The 16,904-nt window shown below is 41.6% G+C and overlaps 2 protein-coding genes across 5 annotated transcripts in view; one reads left to right on the top strand and one right to left on the bottom strand.

Moving 5' to 3' along the window:
* LOC135483147 (MAM and LDL-receptor class A domain-containing protein 1-like) overlaps positions 1-15,010 on the top strand; it is a 27,796-nt gene extending 12,786 nt beyond the window's left edge. Inside the window, exons 13-35 of one of the 4 annotated variants that reach the window (XM_064763744.1) lie at positions 227-483; positions 1,011-1,098; positions 2,101-2,208; positions 2,575-2,843; positions 3,180-3,279; positions 3,622-3,771; positions 4,075-4,328; positions 4,626-4,716; positions 5,556-5,702; positions 5,865-6,124; positions 6,700-6,787; positions 7,240-7,395; positions 7,652-7,914; positions 8,297-8,384; positions 8,852-9,048; positions 9,604-9,697; positions 9,941-10,075; positions 10,414-10,557; positions 10,849-10,938; positions 11,777-11,827; positions 12,960-13,163; positions 13,418-13,464; positions 13,604-15,010. In XM_064763744.1, the coding sequence (XP_064619814.1) occupies positions 227-483; positions 1,011-1,098; positions 2,101-2,208; positions 2,575-2,843; positions 3,180-3,279; positions 3,622-3,771; positions 4,075-4,328; positions 4,626-4,716; positions 5,556-5,702; positions 5,865-6,124; positions 6,700-6,787; positions 7,240-7,395; positions 7,652-7,914; positions 8,297-8,384; positions 8,852-9,048; positions 9,604-9,697; positions 9,941-10,075; positions 10,414-10,557; positions 10,849-10,938; positions 11,777-11,827; positions 12,960-13,163; positions 13,418-13,464; positions 13,604-13,648 (3,326 nt within the window). In that variant the 3' untranslated portion in view covers positions 13,649-15,010. The remainder of the gene's footprint in view (positions 1-226; positions 484-1,010; positions 1,099-2,100; positions 2,209-2,574; positions 2,844-3,179; positions 3,280-3,621; positions 3,772-4,074; positions 4,329-4,625; positions 4,717-5,555; positions 5,703-5,864; positions 6,125-6,699; positions 6,788-7,239; positions 7,396-7,651; positions 7,915-8,296; positions 8,385-8,851; positions 9,049-9,603; positions 9,698-9,940; positions 10,076-10,413; positions 10,558-10,848; positions 10,939-11,776; positions 11,828-12,959; positions 13,164-13,417; positions 13,465-13,603) is intronic. The other 3 variants (XM_064763745.1, XM_064763746.1, XM_064763747.1) reach the window with 3 other exon arrangements.
* Positions 14,697-16,904, bottom strand: LOC135483149 (holothin acyltransferase-like). The gene is made up of 3 exons (XM_064763748.1): positions 16,781-16,904; positions 16,530-16,700; positions 14,697-16,197 (listed from the first exon to the last, which is right to left on the bottom strand). The coding sequence occupies exons 1-3, from the start codon at positions 16,812-16,814 to the stop codon at positions 15,482-15,484; spliced, it is 921 nt and encodes a 306-aa protein (XP_064619818.1). The 5' UTR covers positions 16,815-16,904; the 3' UTR covers positions 14,697-15,481.

The raw sequence follows: 16,904 nt of genomic DNA, 5'->3' as shown, positions 1-16,904 counted from the left end.
GCTTACGGCGAAATTTGGGGTGAGGCTAATGTGGGGAACCACCAGCTGACTTATCAAGTATGTTATTACACTGTCACTAGCACCAATAAATCTACTGCTGTTGTCGAACTTGGAACGTGGAGGCGAAAAGCTTTAGAAAATATTTTTCATAACCACGGGTCAACACATGCATATCAAATTATTACTTTATAGGTCCCGTAAAAAGCCTCTGCATTTTACTTTACAGATGGTTCCTACATGTACATCGAAGTAACATCCAAACGATATGGCATGAAAGCACACCTGGTTAGTCCAGAGGTGAAAGCCACTGGGTCGATGTGCCTCGAATTCTTCTACCACATGTTCGGACAACGAATAAATGCTCTGAACGTGTACATCAAGACTGAGCAAAATCGGACGTACCCTATCTGGCAACTGACTGGCAACCAGGGAAATAGCTGGAAGCCGGGATCGATCGCAATCAGCGGATTCCCCAAGTTTCAGGTAAATTCAAAATCATCCAATAATGGTGATATGAACAAGAAATGATGAAATGAATAAAGACTCGTAAAAGACTTTACTAAAAACACCATGTAGATTTCGCTGGGCATTTTTATGCAAAGATGAAGTAATGATATTCGGTGTCTTCATTCATATCAACCATCATCACATTCTCTTTCTCGACTACATGTACATGTACTTGTACTTTCACTGTATGGTACCATTCAGTTATCATTTTAAACTTATATCCTTGTTGTGGTAGGGGGGTAGGGGGCCAAGATGAGGTATGTGTATATAGATGTCAATTCATCGATTGCCTGATTCTACAATAATGATGGGGATTGGGTAGAAAATATCCTCCGTACCAATATTGCACAGATCAAAATGGCCACAAAGTTCTTTTCACAAATTTATTACATCAGACTGAATCATTTAAACCATAAAATTGGTTTGTGATAATATTTTCTTTTTCCATTTCGTCTTAGAGCCATGTTAAAGTTCTTCGTCTCAGACTATAAGTTTTGTTACAGGTCATATTCGAAGGTGTCTCCGGCTCAGAATATGAGGGTGACATTGCAGTAGATGATGTGACCATAACTGAAAAAACATGCCGGACAAGTAAGTATACTAATAATTTATCATTGTCCCACTGTCGGCCTAATTCGAGTTGCACTCTCTTACAGACGATATCACTGTCGGCCTACTCAGAGTTGCACTCTCTTACAGACGATACCACTGTCGGCCTACTTAGAGTTGCACTCTCTTGCAGACGATACCACTGTCGGCCTACTTAGAGTTGCACTCTCTTACAGACGATACAACTGTCGGCTTACTTAGAGTTGCACTCTCTTACAGACGATACCACTGTCGGCCTACTTAGAGTTGCACTCTCTTACAGACGATACCACTGTCGGCCTACTTAGAGTTGCACTCTCTTACAGACGATACCACTGTCGGCCTACTTAGAGTTGCACTCGCTCACTCACTCACTCACTTCTGTCCGCCTGTCATTAATTGTTGTAGTATTCCATTGTACACTGCACACACTCACAGACTTTACCACGACTTTACCCCTGCAAGCCAAGATGTGCCCACACGCCGATTTTACCACTGGCGGCCTACCTAGAGTAGCGCACACTCACCAAATTTACCACTACAAGCGGGCAGGCACCTATTCCATAGAGCTATACCCTATACTATACTATACGCGAACAATAGTTTCATGGTCATGCACCCTTTGTGAAGCCATTGTTTGCGTATAGTGTAGTATAGGGTATAGCTCTATGGAGAAGGTGCGAACAATAGTTTCATGGTCATGCACCCTTTGTGAAGCCATTGTTCGCGTATAGTGTAGTATAGGGTATAGCTCTATGGAGAAGGTGCGTAAGGCACCTTCTCCATAGAGCTATACCCTATACTACACTATACGCAAACAATGGCTTCACAAAGGGTGCATGACCATGAAACTATTGTTCGCGTATAGTATAGTATAGGGTATAGCTCTATGGAATAGGTGCCTTAGAGTCGCAGTTACTACACTGTTGAGGTCACAACAGGCGCAGGGTTAGGTTGCCACTTATCTCCCTTTAAAGTGATACGTTGGTGCAACTACCGTTTCAGTGCCTGCATTATTCAACTGTACTTTCGATGCGAACATGTGCGGCTGGACTGGCCAAATTTGGGAAAGATTAGCCTCAAACTCCTCCACTGGCAATGATACCAGCGGGTGTAAGTACATGTAATAGAAATGGCCTAATCTGACCACGAGCATAAAGATATTATCACAGGCAAGAGTGTACATGCATGGATATTGATGGGCCCGTGGATGGAACCATGATTATCACAAACTACCTTTTACAACAGGATCCATTATGGATTCTATGATGGCCCATGGTAGATCCACTTGTGGTCCATGGACATTCCATTGATTGGAGTTCCAAATATAGTTCACCAATTCGAACATAGATTCTTTGATGGTCCGTCAAAATATTTGGTTTCCTCCTACAGTACATACGTATACTACATAGATTTTTCAAAGAACTGATAACAAGCAAAATTAGAGCCCCGAAACATTTTGTATTATTGCATTTTCAGATGGGTATGCACTGGGAAGAAAACATCCATGTGCCTCAATAACTGATTACCTGAGTAGTCCGAGAGTTGTCCCGAAAGGACCACATCAGTGCATTCGCTTTTACTATCAGACACTGGGGAAAAATGCAGAACTTAAAATGCATCTCAACGCAACGGGGTCTCATCCACGACCATACTGGACCAACAGAGGCGATTTGAGCAACTCGTCGTTGCAAGGAAATCCCTGGAGTTTGGCAGTGGTGCAGGTTAACTCTTCCACACCATACAAGGTGCGATATTCTACAGCTCCCGTAAATTTTGACACTACATGAATATCAAAAAAAAAAAAAAAGTGTTATTCAAATGTTCGAAAGTGTAGTGCCTCTCATTTCTTTAGATCTCCGTACAGTCCTACATAACAGTCGAACTCGACGATGTCCGTGATCCGAGACAGCAAGGCCGCAGGCTTTGCTGTTCTGTGAACCTTTATTTCTTTCTGGCACTGGTGCCTGGAGGCTTCGCTCCTCAGTGATCCGGCGTTTCCTGTCGCGTGCTCTATAATCTAGTCAAATTCAATAGCAATGCTGAATATAATCTTATATTTGATATAAATATTCTTTTTCCAGGTTTCATTTGAAGCGGCTTGTTTGTGGCACCGCATCGGAGCCAAAGCCACTGTGGTTTTCTTGATTGATGACGTTACGATTGCCAATGATACTTGTTTTAGTGAGTTGAATAAAACCCTAACAACTTATTTTTGATCAGGTGGCGTGTTGTCTGATGTTATGACATTAGGCTGCACATCAGATTTCCGGTGGTGGAAGGCTCTAATTACAGACCAGAATATATATTTTTCAGATTTTAGCTTTTCCTGGTCAAGTAAACTCACGCATTTATATCGATAGGCCTAGATGGCGCTATACCGTGGCAGAATAATACATCACTGTACTTCGACGCAATTGCAGTGATATCTACATGTATGATGCTGTTCATATATATATGAAATCGTAAGGCCCGCTTATATACTGTGTAGATTTAATATACATTCATGATGTTTTCTCCTTCAAGAACCGCCACCTGTATACAACTGCACCTTTGACAAGGACATTTGCGGCTGGGAACAAGATAGCAAAGATGACTTCGACTGGACGAGACAGAAAGGATCCACACCGTCATCGGACACCGGGCCAAGCAACGACCATACTCTTGGGACGAGGGGTGAGAATAATCACGGTCATGGTGCGGTACAGCAGAATGATGCTGAGGCTCAGAAGTAACAATAAATCGTGTATATTTACATGTACCGTCACATTAATGAAGTTAAAGGAGCTAAACATTCAATTGATGTTTTTAGTTTGTCGGCTGAAGCTGTATTTCGTTTGAACAAACTAAACCCTACGATGATGCAATGATATCATTTTCTTCCATTTTAACAACACTTTTCCTTGCAATTAATTACATGTATATATATCCTGCTCCTGAGATTAATATACCTTTTAATTTCTTACTTGTATATTTTAGCTGGCTATTACATGTACATCGAAGCAACCTCGAAAAGCAGCTTTTCAAAAGCACGCCTGATTACCCCAGAGGTTCCAAAAGGTCCAAAGTGCTTACAGTTCTTCTATAGCATGCGAGGAAAGGACATTGGTAGCTTGAATATTTACACCACGAAAACGGGGAACAGTCGAGTACGCGCCTGGACAAAGAGTGGCAATTTGGGCCCTATATGGAAACAAGCTCTGGTTTCATTAAATGAGAGTGACGCGTTTCAGGTACACCCTCAGAAATAAAGTTTTTTCAGCCAACTCAAATATGAGGTTTTTCAGCGGAGTAAAAAACCATTCGCGGTTTTACAGAATCTCAAAAACCATGTATGCAGATGCAAATCTCGCAGGCTATCAACAATTACAAAAGAGGCAGCCCTCAACCCGAAAATATCGGCAATGTTGGCAAGGATGTTCCAGTTAATCGTTGCATTTTTGTTCTCTGATAACATCTGTCAGCAATATTTGTGATATCTTCAGTGAAATTGCATCTGTGAGCTTATATATTCTAGACATTGCTTGCAGGTCATATTTGAAGGCGTGAGAGGAAAAGATTACGCTGGTGATATAGCTATTGATGATGTAACTATAATGGACGCGAACAAATGTCCAGAGGGTAAGTCAATATTCATTTTGGGCGTGGCATCAGTACATTGTATTTACCTCATGTCACTTGATTCGATGTTGGTCATCTTCAACTCTATTATTTGGCAGTCAACAAATTGGTAGTCAGGTCAAGTCTTCATCAAGCAATCTATAGCAGGCTGCTTCTTCTGACCATGTCTGTTTAGTCCAGGCGATTGGCTATACCCAAGAACATGGGGCTAGCCGTTTATACCATCTCTGTGTCTAATTTAGAACAAAAGTTATCATCGAAAAACTGTCCACGGGTCCTGCTGTGGCGGCCATTTTGAAATTCAAGATGGCGGCCGCCAGGGACGTTTTTTACATGTCGCCCGTCCCTAAATTGTTTAGTTCATGTTAAATTACGTGTGTATCAAATTAATTTTGGTGCTTTTATAGGCTATTATTTTCCACCATTTCGTTGTTTTTTGGCCCTATATGATCGCCTGGACTAGTTTGCGGACGGTGCGAAGACTGCTGCATGAAGCTATACTTGGGTACATGATAAATCCGGCCTCACCGAATTGAAGCAGTGAACGGAATATAATGGAACGTGATATAATCATGCTTAATCGTCGCAAAATGTTTTTCAGTTCGAAGGATATAATGCACGAGCGACTCTACTGAGGATAATGTGGAATTACTGTTTACATGCCTTTATCATGTGAACACGTTTCGTTATTCCTCCTGATGAGGCCGATACATGTATCATGGGCTGGAGTTTGGATGGCCATTTTACATTGGCGTAGAACTGTATCAACCTTATCAAGTATTTGTCTATTGGTGTGAGAATAAAACCCATGAATTTATATCTCACTATTGTAATTCTAGCGCTGAATACCTTCAACTGTACCTTTGATGAAAGTGAGTGTGGATGGACTCAAAATTCAGGAGACGATTTTGATTGGACCCTCCACCATGGGAGCACGCCTACATCCGGCACAGGACCTTCTTCGGACCATACCACTGGAAGTTCAGGTAACACATAGATTCAATTTCTAATTTTTAATTTTTGATTTCAATTTATTCTGCTTTAACAATGTTTGAGTATTAAATTGATTCTTGAGCTAAATCTCCTGTAGTATAACATGGCAATCATTCTTCTGAACATTTGCGCTTCATTAATGCTTGGATTTTCAGGTGGTCTTTACATGTACATTGAGGCCACATCTATTCGAAGTCGTGCCTATGCTCAGCTGATCAGCCCGGCTGTATCTACGGCCAGACCAGCTTGTCTCCAGTTTTTTTATCACATGTATGGAAGTCATATGGGTACATTAAACGTCTACACAAGAAGTGCCCAAAACACAACATCGTCTTCTTTGTGGACTAGAGGGAACAATCTGGGAAATCGATGGAGGCGTGGTTTAGTCACTATCAACCAGACTTCTCCGTTTAAGGTGAGAAATGATATGTTGGCACAAGGTTCTGTTACTAAAGCGTAAACGAGCTGCGACCTGCGATTATAATCGTTGCTATACATTGTATGTGCGACATCATCAATGTTGACTAGGCTATCCCATTTTGGAGGCGCCGTTGGTTTCGTATCCAGTGTGGTTGTCCCTGTAAACAGTTAGATATGTGTGTACATGTATTGCAGAAATGCTGACAGTTCAATCGTACCTTCATGTACATGATTGTCGTTGAAAATTTTGTATTCAACTAATGTTTAGTAACATAACGTGTACGCGTATACCTCAGAATCCATCCACTTCAACTGATGTTTGGTATTATATACCTCAGAATCCATCCATTCAACTGATGTTTGGTGTTATAACGCGTATACCTCAGAATCCATCCATTTCAACTGATGTTTGGTGTTATAACGCGTATACCTCAGAATCCATCCATTTCAACTGATGTTTGGTGTTATCACGCGAATACTTTAGAATTCATCCGTTTCAACTGATGCAGAAATTGAAATTCATCCGTTTCAGCTGATGCTTGGTCTTATAATGTGTACCTTTTATTTCAGGTTATTATGGAAGGCGTCCGCGGCAATGACTATGAGGGTGACCTTGCAATTGATGACATAACAATATCAAATGGCACATGTCTTAACAGTATGTTGAACTATCTCTGCGAATATAACGAGTTTTAACGCAAAATGAGAAATATCTATTGGAGCCATTTTATCAGTATATCACGGCTCGAGTACGTGATTTAAAATTTTTTATTCACCGTACGTTTAAAATGTCACTGTAAAGTATGAAAAAATAAGGCGCGCACGATTAAGGTTATTGAATTCAGACGTATTTAAATAACTATTTTTCAAAAACAAGTTTCATTGTCCTTGATTATGCAGCATGGCATCTTTACAACGTTATTGTCTACATACACCACCTATAGAAGGTGTTTTGGGTGCGCATGCGTGCAGGGGCTGGGGGTCGCGAAAAACCGAAAAATCGTCAGTGCGTACGAACTAAAGGAACGGCATCTATAAAATTATATTTACTCGGATCAACGAGTGAAAATACGGAGTTGGTATTCCTGCTGTGTTCCCTTTACTTTGAAGATTTTTCAGATTCAGCGGCAGTTAATTGTACCTTTGACGATGACGAGTGTGGTTGGCAACAGACTAACGTCAATGATGATTTTGATTGGACGTTGCATAAAGGAGCAACCCCGTCATCTGGTACCGGTCCTACACAGGACCGTACTCCTGGAGTAGGTACGAAAACATATTTGTGATTAAAAAGTCATCTTTTTTTCACTTTTAATCCTCAGGGTGGTCGCTTCAGTACAGAAAAAAATCCACGACATAATTGGACAAGACTTTGATGACATGTAACGCTCAGAATGGTTATGCGATAATCGTACGAAATGATACACACGTCCACTGTCAGTTAGATTCGACATATTGAATTGATATTAAAACCCTTTTAAAAACAGTGAGCAGAGATTAATCCGCCTTATTCTCTTTTAAGGTGGAAATTATATGTATATCGAGGCCAGTAATTCGCGCACGAATGCCAAAGCACACCTTCTGAGTTCAAACGTGAATGGCACTGGGAGGATGTGTCTGGAGTTTTTCTATCATATGTGGGGCACTCATATTGGAACTCTCAACGTGTATCAACAATTAATTCGGGGATCGAAAGACAAAGTTTGGAGTTTAAGCGGGGCCCAGGGGAACTATTGGAAACGGGGCAATGCCGAAGTCAACGCGCCGGTTGGCACGACATTAAAAGTAAGTCACAAGAGTTTTTAGGTTAAGCCTTCATCAAGGAGCAAATAAAACCAATGGGGAAAACCCCAAATGTGGCGGCAAAAATTACTGCAACCTTTGGTGTATTCTGAACTGGACTTTCCGCAGTTCCCGTTTGGACGGTATAGGACCTGAAATTACTACTACCTCATGGTAATAAAGTTCCTTATTATCGCCCTGGAGAATCAATTCATTCCCCAGGTTGCCGAGAATCTTATCAGGCCTTCAAACTTACCGAGCAACCTGCCCTTGATCATGCTTGAAGAAGCTTATTACCAGATGGACACAACAATATTTCGTTGGAACACTCAAACAACACAACAACACAGTTCTATAAATTCGTATAAAGTACTTTTACTTCCAGCTACTTTTCGAAGGTATAAGAGGGGGGGACTATGCAGGTGACATTTCCATTGATGACATAACCCTGTCTAAAAGGCCATGTGCACCCGGTAAGTTTATAGTTAAGAGGCCACTGCTACCAGTTTTTGTTGGGTGAAAGTGTTCTTAAATGTTGTCTTTTGGGTCATCCTCTGGTAAACCGGCCTGGCCCGTCCCACTACACAGCGAATCAGAACTACACATCTGATCAAGGGGCTGTACTCTGTGGGACCCCTTTGACCACCTTTTGGTGACACCCGTTGCGCGACCACGCCCAATGATGAAGAGACGACCGTGGGATTTTATGTGTATACTAAATAAATGATAAATCGGGAATAAATCTCTCTTTATCCATTTAACCAGACATAGGTACAACATTTAAAGCTTTTAAACTACCAAAGACTTTTTCGGTTAAAAGTATCAATCACGTGTGTAATGAGCCGCCGTTCCGTTATCACTGCATTTCTGTCATCATAGGAAAAAGAGTGTTAAAATAAGATCCTGTGATATTAATGCATTCGTATGATTCATTTTCCAGGGTTGGTAACGGTTTCACCCACGACAACATCTGCCTCCTCGACGCGAGGTCGTACTTTTCCGTCTACCATGCCTTCCCGTCGACCGACCAGATGTGAGGCGACACGGAGCAAAGATGGCTCGCTTGGTGTTCTATCCAGTAACCCGTATCTTCGTGTTTTGAGTTGCTCCTGGACAATTATGGTGCAGTCTGGCTCAGTAAGTTTGGTTTCAATCAGTGGATGGTTTTAAATTACGGCTTCTTGACAAGATCTTTTGATCAAGTTTTTCTTGTTCATTGCAGATTGCTTCATATATAGTTGAAAAGCTGGTCATCATCCCAAAGTAGTGGCGACGTTCAAACGCCAGTTTTTATTCACGTCCGTTAAAAAGATTCTTTCCTAGATATATGTTTTAACCACTGTATAGGCGTGTTATGACAGGTACAAGGGCCGAGTATCGTCATTGCATTTTTATTTTAAAATTATGAGCCACAAACTGGATCAGAGCTCCTGTAAGTATGTTTGAGTGTATAAGTAAGTTGCAGGACAGTAAAACGATTAAGGAATACGACAGTTCAGAATTTTTGTCTCGGTTATGACAATGATACGGTTTGCGCCAGAGCGAGCAAATGACCATCCTGAGGAAATCATCTGATTATGAATGATTTACGTCATTTGCTGGCTCTGTTAGCTGATTTGGTAGTTATACGCAAACCGTACCATCGTCATACCCGGACAAAAGTTCTGAACTGTCGTATGTACTTTCTTTCAGACTATCAACCTGCACGTTCGTTGGGAGGCAGTTGATAATGCCCTGTGTGCCTATCGAACCCTGGTCGTGTATGAAAAGGAGATGACAGAAATCGGTGAGCATTACTGAATAGAAAAGAGTATCCATCTCTAAACCCCTCTTCTGCGATCTAGATTGTATTCTTATGCACAATTTGTAAATTGCGGCGTTCGATTAATATACATACTTGATTTGGCTACAAGACATCGACATTTTGGTACTGATTCTCCGGGCTGGTGGCGTTCTTCGATTTTGTTGTTGGTGATGAATCATCAACTGCTCACTTTATGGCTCAAAATATTTTTCAATTGATGTACAGGGACATTTTGTGGAAATGAAACCACGTGGGATATTCGCTCAAAGGATAATGTCCTGCGCATCACCTACGATCAGAACATCCCAACTCGTTACCCTGTTAAAGGTTTCACGGCCAGTTGGATTGCTGTTTCTGGCGGTGAGTTGACTTGCTGTGTTGATTTTTGTTCCATTCGTTCCTATTATCCTTTTTAAGTAAATAGTAAGTGTAGGTGATGTCACATTTATATTGACCAATCCGATTAGGTTCTGCACCGAAGAAAATACAGTATGCTGTAGGACTGCTCAGCATGAAAACACCCTCTGATGCAATGTACACAGGTGTAAACGCTTGAAATGTCTGAGGAACTGATCTTCTTACTAGTGAGTAAGAGGAAGGAAACGTGTATGGAAAAGTTTATCATTGAGAATGGATGTATCTCTTATACGTTCATGGATAACCTCTCCTGTGCTATTTCTTATCATTCTGTTTTACAGGCAACGTTGTGAGGGGTCCGAAGTCTCGTTCTTCGGACTGGGTTCCGCATGTTGTTGGCGTGACACTGTTCCTTGTTTTGGTTGTCATCGTCGCTATGGTCGTCATTGCCTTTTTGTACAAAAGAAAGTATGCGTGTTTTTCAAGTAAGTCAGTCGTTCGCTGCATTTATTCAAATAGCTCGATCAGCATTATCAGCTTCTTTGCAGTTAACAATTAACCTGGTGTGTACATTGTGTTGTTAGCATTTTGGAACATGGTCATAAAGTTTTTACGAAAAGCTATGTGGTGTTTTCTAACTTGATCGTTCACAATCGAAATTCTTTATCCATAATCCATGAATCGATATGCCAGACCCTATCACTCATTGCATCAGCCTCAATTTTGGGCATGCATTTTGGGGGCCTTTGTTGGTTTATGTCCGTTTTTCTTCCTAGAAAAGTCTGACGATCCACAGCTTATCGACCTGACGGATATCAAAGAAGACGGATCATTCTTTGGCGGCGGGAGCTATTCTCGGCTGAGAGGTAAATAACGTAACGACTCTGTATGGCCATGACCAATTTTGGCTGAAAATGGGAAGACTTTGTTTTCGACCAACAACCACGTGTTTACTGGCCAAATATGGCGGAGAGGCAATTAGTCTACAAAGGACACCCTCCCTAGGTACAGCGCTATTCTAAACGGAGAGGTGTCTAGATAACTGTAGTCATTTTCAATCGAAATTTGGACTCAAGTTGGGACTCAAATTAACATCAGTATCACGAGCAAAAGAGGGTGCGCTTCTGTCAGTGATGCCCGAGAGGTTTTACCGTGATGCTTAAAAAAGTCACCTAAATTTTCGGCAAAGAAATTATCTAAAAATCTACCAAACGTTGGTAACACTTGCGTGGCAAGTTCGGGGATTGGACAAGGTCGTTCCCTACAGACAACCAAGGTCATGGCCGACATGCATCTTGTGTAGAAGGAAATTACCCCCGGTTTTTTGGTGAAGTTTCGACTTCTACTCTGAAGTCGAACTGAGCATCCTACTCTGGAAGTAATAACTTCCAGCAGAGTGTTCTCCTTTTAAGTACAAAAATGCAGTGATTTATATATTCTATGATAACCAGTGATTCTTTGCGCTGTTTTCATTGGCGATTGAGTGGTGGGCTCGGTCAGGGGTAGTGTCTGCTTTGCGCCATCTCGAAGGCCAGGCAGAAATTAATCTGGTACAGTCAAAACATGGCATGATATATACTGTATATAACAATTAGAATAGATAATTACCTTTGACAGCACGCACTGTTAACCTGCAGCCATATAAAACTTTGACAAGCGGCAGTTTCGGTGATTATTAGAATATATACGTATTTGTGCTTGCAGAGAGCACCGGAACCATTGATTCGGGCTACCGAACCCCTGAGCAAAGGAAGGGTACGTTCGAACAATTTAGAACAATTCAGTGCCAGTTTTACTACTGGTGCAAAGCATTTGTTTAGAATCGTAACAACAATATGTTTGAAATATTGAAGTGTTAAGTATGAAATATCAATTGATATGATTCCCAATAATGAAAAAAAGTATGCAGATAAGTCATATTTCAGTTTGATCTTGTGCACCTTCACGCATACTAACGCACGCATACTAACTTAACACTTGCACCTTCTCCTTACACCTATATACCTGAAGATGCTAGTTTCAACGATCTTAGACCGGTTTTGAACATTCAATCCTAGCTAGATAACAGGCACCATTGTCGTTCAATGCCATTCGATGTGTTCAATTGTGACAGGTGTAATGTTTTTGAGTGTTTCTATTTTTGAGTGTTTCCCCTCATTGTTTGGGAACGCTAAAATATAGATTGACAAGTTTTTCTGTGTTTCCCCCTATTGAAAAGTCATGGTCTCTCTAGCTGCCTATTGTTTGGAAACACTGACACATGGGAAACAACCACAGATGTTACACCGGCTCTCGCTAAAGGGTACACATTCCTACACTTGTGCAAAATTTTGAAAATGATTTATTAGAATGTGAAGATTTCTCACACGGTCGATTATCTTTATGATGATTTCTGATACATGACAATCAATTGGGATTAACTGAGATCTAAACTTTGGATTACATCACTCTCTAACATTTGAAGCAGAGAAAACCCTGTCCAAAGAAAAGCATTTGGAGGAGCAATTTTTTGGCTAGTTCAAGTTACTCTGGAACGTCATAAAATCACATTTCAAAAACTCTTTTTTCTCCTTTTCCCCCAATGCGGATCAGAGCCAGAGCCGATATTTGGATAGACAATGGTGTGGTGACACGAACTTTTCAAGTGGTTACGACGTCATGTTTCACCATGGCCTTCGTTTCTATTTCGTAGTGATCAGGCGGTCTTAGATTGGTGAAATTAAGGTAGTGTAGTAAATATTGCCTGGGCACCGGGTCATGTTCGATAATGGTGTGTTATCTTAGCCGTTGTATTTGGTATGAACGTTTCGTCATAGGCTTCTTAGTAGTGGCTCGAGTACTTACCTTTATATCATAATGTCCATACGTGCATTTGTGATGCTTTCAGAGGAGTCCGTGAGGGAGTTTAAAGAGTATCTCCATGCCCAAGGTGTGACCGAGTCTACCTACCACACCCTCGCAAAGGAGGGATTCCGACTCCCGAAGATGTTCGAATTGCTCAAACCTGAGGACGTTAGCAGTCTCCCCATCAAGCAATTCGCCCAGGTCCTGCTTGTGAAGGAAATCACAAAGGACTTCCATAATCAGCAAGGTGAGAGACTTGACTGGTAAATTAATTGTTGGCCTCAACATTTTGGATCTTGGGTAGTGAGTACCAAAAAAATTGAACGAATTGAAGAAACGTTGTAAAGATTCTAAATGAAATAAACTTTTCCCAGCGTCAGCTTTTCTTCAGATAAGTCTGGTTGATCTCTCTCCGGTGAAATGATTAGAAAAATACGTGCGCACTTTGCACTTTTCACTTTCATTCGTTGGTTGTTCTTAAAGCATAAAGTCGACTTTCAGGTGCTTTGGCAGGTCTGGACGGAACTCCAGACAGGGACACACATAGGGTGAGCTCAAATATCCTCTTACTCTTCAACAAGCCGAAATTACATCTTAACAATTACATATCTTAACATGATCATCACTTATCAGTAACTCTTATCAGTAATGCCCATACTCCTTCATGATCTTTTTTATATTTTTCAGAAGGAACCTGATAACAATGATAACCAGAAGAGCACAGGATTATAGACACGCTGTAACAAAAGAACATTTCAACAGGGTAATCCGCTAGAAAACTGGCCGACGTATTACATATGTATCTCAGAGACCACGCCTAATGATCCGCAGACATTCCGCTTGAACATGTTGCGTTACTTCGGTCCTTGCACCTTCTCGAGAAGAGTTATTGGACCGACGCACAATCACGGCGCAGCATGGAACTAGAGCATCTTGGCTAATGCGGGCCGGCGCGGTGTGCAATATATAGACAAAAATATTATAGAATATATAGCGTGCATAAAATTAATCGAGCATTGGAATTGCGAAACTGGTGGCTCTATGAATGTAGATCTGATTGTTTTTAGTAGTTGTCCTTATAACTTTTAATGTAAATGTGGTCGCATAATACCAGCTACCCCTTGCAGCTACCCGGTACATATTGTATGTGTGTAACCATCGAATAATTGGAAGACCATGCGAATGCTATGGGGTTTTGATTTCCAGATGGTAACACGAGATGATAAGACGACAGCAATCATGCCCCGGCTGGCTCATTCTATCCAGCATCATTCGTCGTGTTTGAGAAAACAAAGTGTCATGCCGCGGTTTGTAACCACTCCCAAAACAATAAGTCATCTCCAAGATCCTACCAAAAGGCGCCATTTCGCCAGCCCGGTTGTTTAAAAAGCATGTTGACACGTTGTTCCAGGTATATCATGCATGTAACAACATGTCGGCATGATTTTATGAACTAACATGCCTTCTAACAACCGGACGATGACCATGCGAATGATCGAGAGACACTACAGGACTTCTTTCATTCCCAAATGTCACGATATATTCATCCATTAGATACGTTTTTAGGGAGAGTAACTACTTCGTGCTGATACAAACTACTTCTGCGCATGTGCGCGCACTACTCAACCTCCTGCCAAAACTGTTAGTGGGATGTGACGTTATAGTTACCAATGGTAAGAGATATAGAAGTGGATACAGCTTGGCCAGAAAGCTTTTTTTAATCTTTCGAAAGCATCACGCGACCAACGGATAACCTTGGGTTCATCTTTTTGCTGTGAGGTTGGGTTATACAGAACTTAGTTTTTGCATGCATATAATCACATGAATTCAAGGACTGCTTTTGTTGAATAATTCATTTTAGAGCTCTATATATATAATCTACCTGCCTTACATGGATGCATTTTGTGAAGACTGTTATAGGCAACTCAAAGCTAAGGCATGAGATAGTACTTAAACCTGATTCACACTGAACTTGCGCTGGAGAATCAATTTTATATTCTAGGATGAGCTTATAATGTATATATCATACACAAATTAAATTGTACACGATGTATTCTCGACAAGTTAGAATAGATTACAGATTATTACTATATACTTCTATGCACAGTCTTATTCATTTGTAAGTGCTGAGAGAAAATGTCCACGACGTGCTCCCTTCTTTCTGCCCATGGGAGGTTCTACCACCAGTGACACCTGATTGAGGCAATGAGCTCTGTCCCACACTCTACTAGGCGACAGTCTCTAACAAGCAATTGCGAAGACGTTCTAATCATTGTCCTGATGACATTGGTGTGAGAGCAAAAACCAGGAACGCCGGTGTGGCGGGGATAGTAGTCCTAGGGCTGATAGTCCGTGTAACAATAGCCCGCATTGCTAAATGTTTTGGTTCGGGTTAACGGTACAATAGATCATGCTGCTTAATTGGTCAAATACAATGCTACCGGACTACGACTCCAGGGGGACTATATCCGCTGTCACACCGGTCCTTATCTTCTCTGCACCTTTTGCCAGTGGTATATGCCGAAACCGCCCTTACATATCACAGTGGTGTCTATCATAACGGCCCTACACAAATGTCAATGATGGACCAAAAGTTGCATAAATTTGGTCCGTCTTATACCGAATTTTCTTCGTACACATTGCTGCATCATTTTGTGACCGAAAAGACATATTTAGTTCTTTCGCGAGCTGGAATCCTGCATTGTCGTTGAAGACGAACATGGATATTTCCGGTTCTGGTTCGGGAACAGTCTCCAGGAGCCTACCGAGCAGGTCAGCAGCGATGTCACCAGCATCGGCGTACAAGGGCCCGATTATGTAACCTTCACTAGTCGGGTAGATGCACCCATAACCCACCACTCGATCACCAGTCATTGCGACTGCGACCCTTGCCTCGTCCTTGGCAAACCATAACCTGAGAAAAGCCTCACGGGGTTTGATATAATGGATCAAGTTATCATAGGCAAGGATCCGATCAAAATGTCCTTCCTTAAAATGTACAATACAGTGGTGATCAATTCCAGCACGCGACACGGATATAGTTTTTTTATTAACTTTTCCACACATAATGTGCATTCGGCATAGTTCGACCTTGAATCCTAACCTCATGTTGGCCTCGACTCTGTTTTGCACGGAGAAGAGCATAAAGCTCCTGTCCCCGATGTGCTTTATTCTTTCCGACCACAAAGCTTTGCCTATTCCTTGTCCCCTGTACCTTTTGTTGACGATGGACAACCCTCCCACTGCGATCTCGTCGCTCCAGTTAATGGCTACCGTAAAACCTGAAAAGGCAGTGGATACAGGGTGTTGAATCAATAGATAGACAATAGAAATGCCAATAGAACTTTGATTATGATTAATATTTGTTAAAAGGCAGCAGATACAGTATCCTCGAAAATCCAGTGTCAGTCGTATCCTACACCCCTCGCACACGTTACTGAATTTATGCTCGGTCGATAGTGCTGGACAATAGAAGCTTTACGCTACCGGCACATCGATAGCACGTGATAGATTCCGATACTGACACAGTATACCTTCTTCATTTAATTCTCATTTGTGAGACGAACGATCTGTTATGCTGCCCATAAGACCAGGGGGTGGTTCAACAACGTACCCACAGGTTTTCCATCAATCAGTGCCACGAAGACACCTTCCGGGTCGCACCTGAAATAGACTTCGAAGTCGGAGATCGTGTAGTTCCAGTTCTCCTCATTGGTGAGGCGGAGCAACTCCTCCCATTCAGCTCTTTCTGTTGATTGACGAACGACGACTTCAGTTTTGAGATCTGCAAGAGATGATAAATATCTTTTTGACAAGCCGTATTCCCTGGGGGTCTGAAACAAAACTTATATGAGATCATCTTACCTTTGGAAATATCTTTGATTGAATTCGAACTCATGGTGCCAGCCTAAATTGGTAGTATGGGGTCCAACGTACACTTCTTTTACTGTGTAGTCGAAACCTCAAAAGAAAGTCAGAACAGGTTCCA

Source organism: Lineus longissimus, chromosome 2, assembly GCF_910592395.1.
Source record: "Lineus longissimus chromosome 2, tnLinLong1.2, whole genome shotgun sequence".
In the NCBI taxonomy this organism is placed as follows: Eukaryota; Metazoa; Nemertea; class Pilidiophora; order Heteronemertea; family Lineidae; genus Lineus; species Lineus longissimus.
Note: the sequence above shows the minus strand (reverse complement) of the source record. Positions and strands in the feature narration are given on the sequence as shown.

What these genes read in the sequence shown, in the direction of transcription:
- LOC135483149 (XM_064763748.1), bottom strand. Translation starts at nt 16,814, where the DNA reads ATGAGTTCGAATTCAATCAAAGATATTTCCAAAG. An exon ending in AATCAAAGATATTTCCAAAG is followed by an intron (nt 16,701 to 16,780) that starts GTAAGATGATCT and finishes CATCTCTTGCAG; the next exon opens with ATCTCAAAACTGAAGTCGTC. An exon ending in GATTGATGGAAAACCTGTGG is followed by an intron (nt 16,198 to 16,529) that starts GTACGTTGTTGA and finishes CTGCCTTTTCAG; the next exon opens with GTTTTACGGTAGCCATTAAC.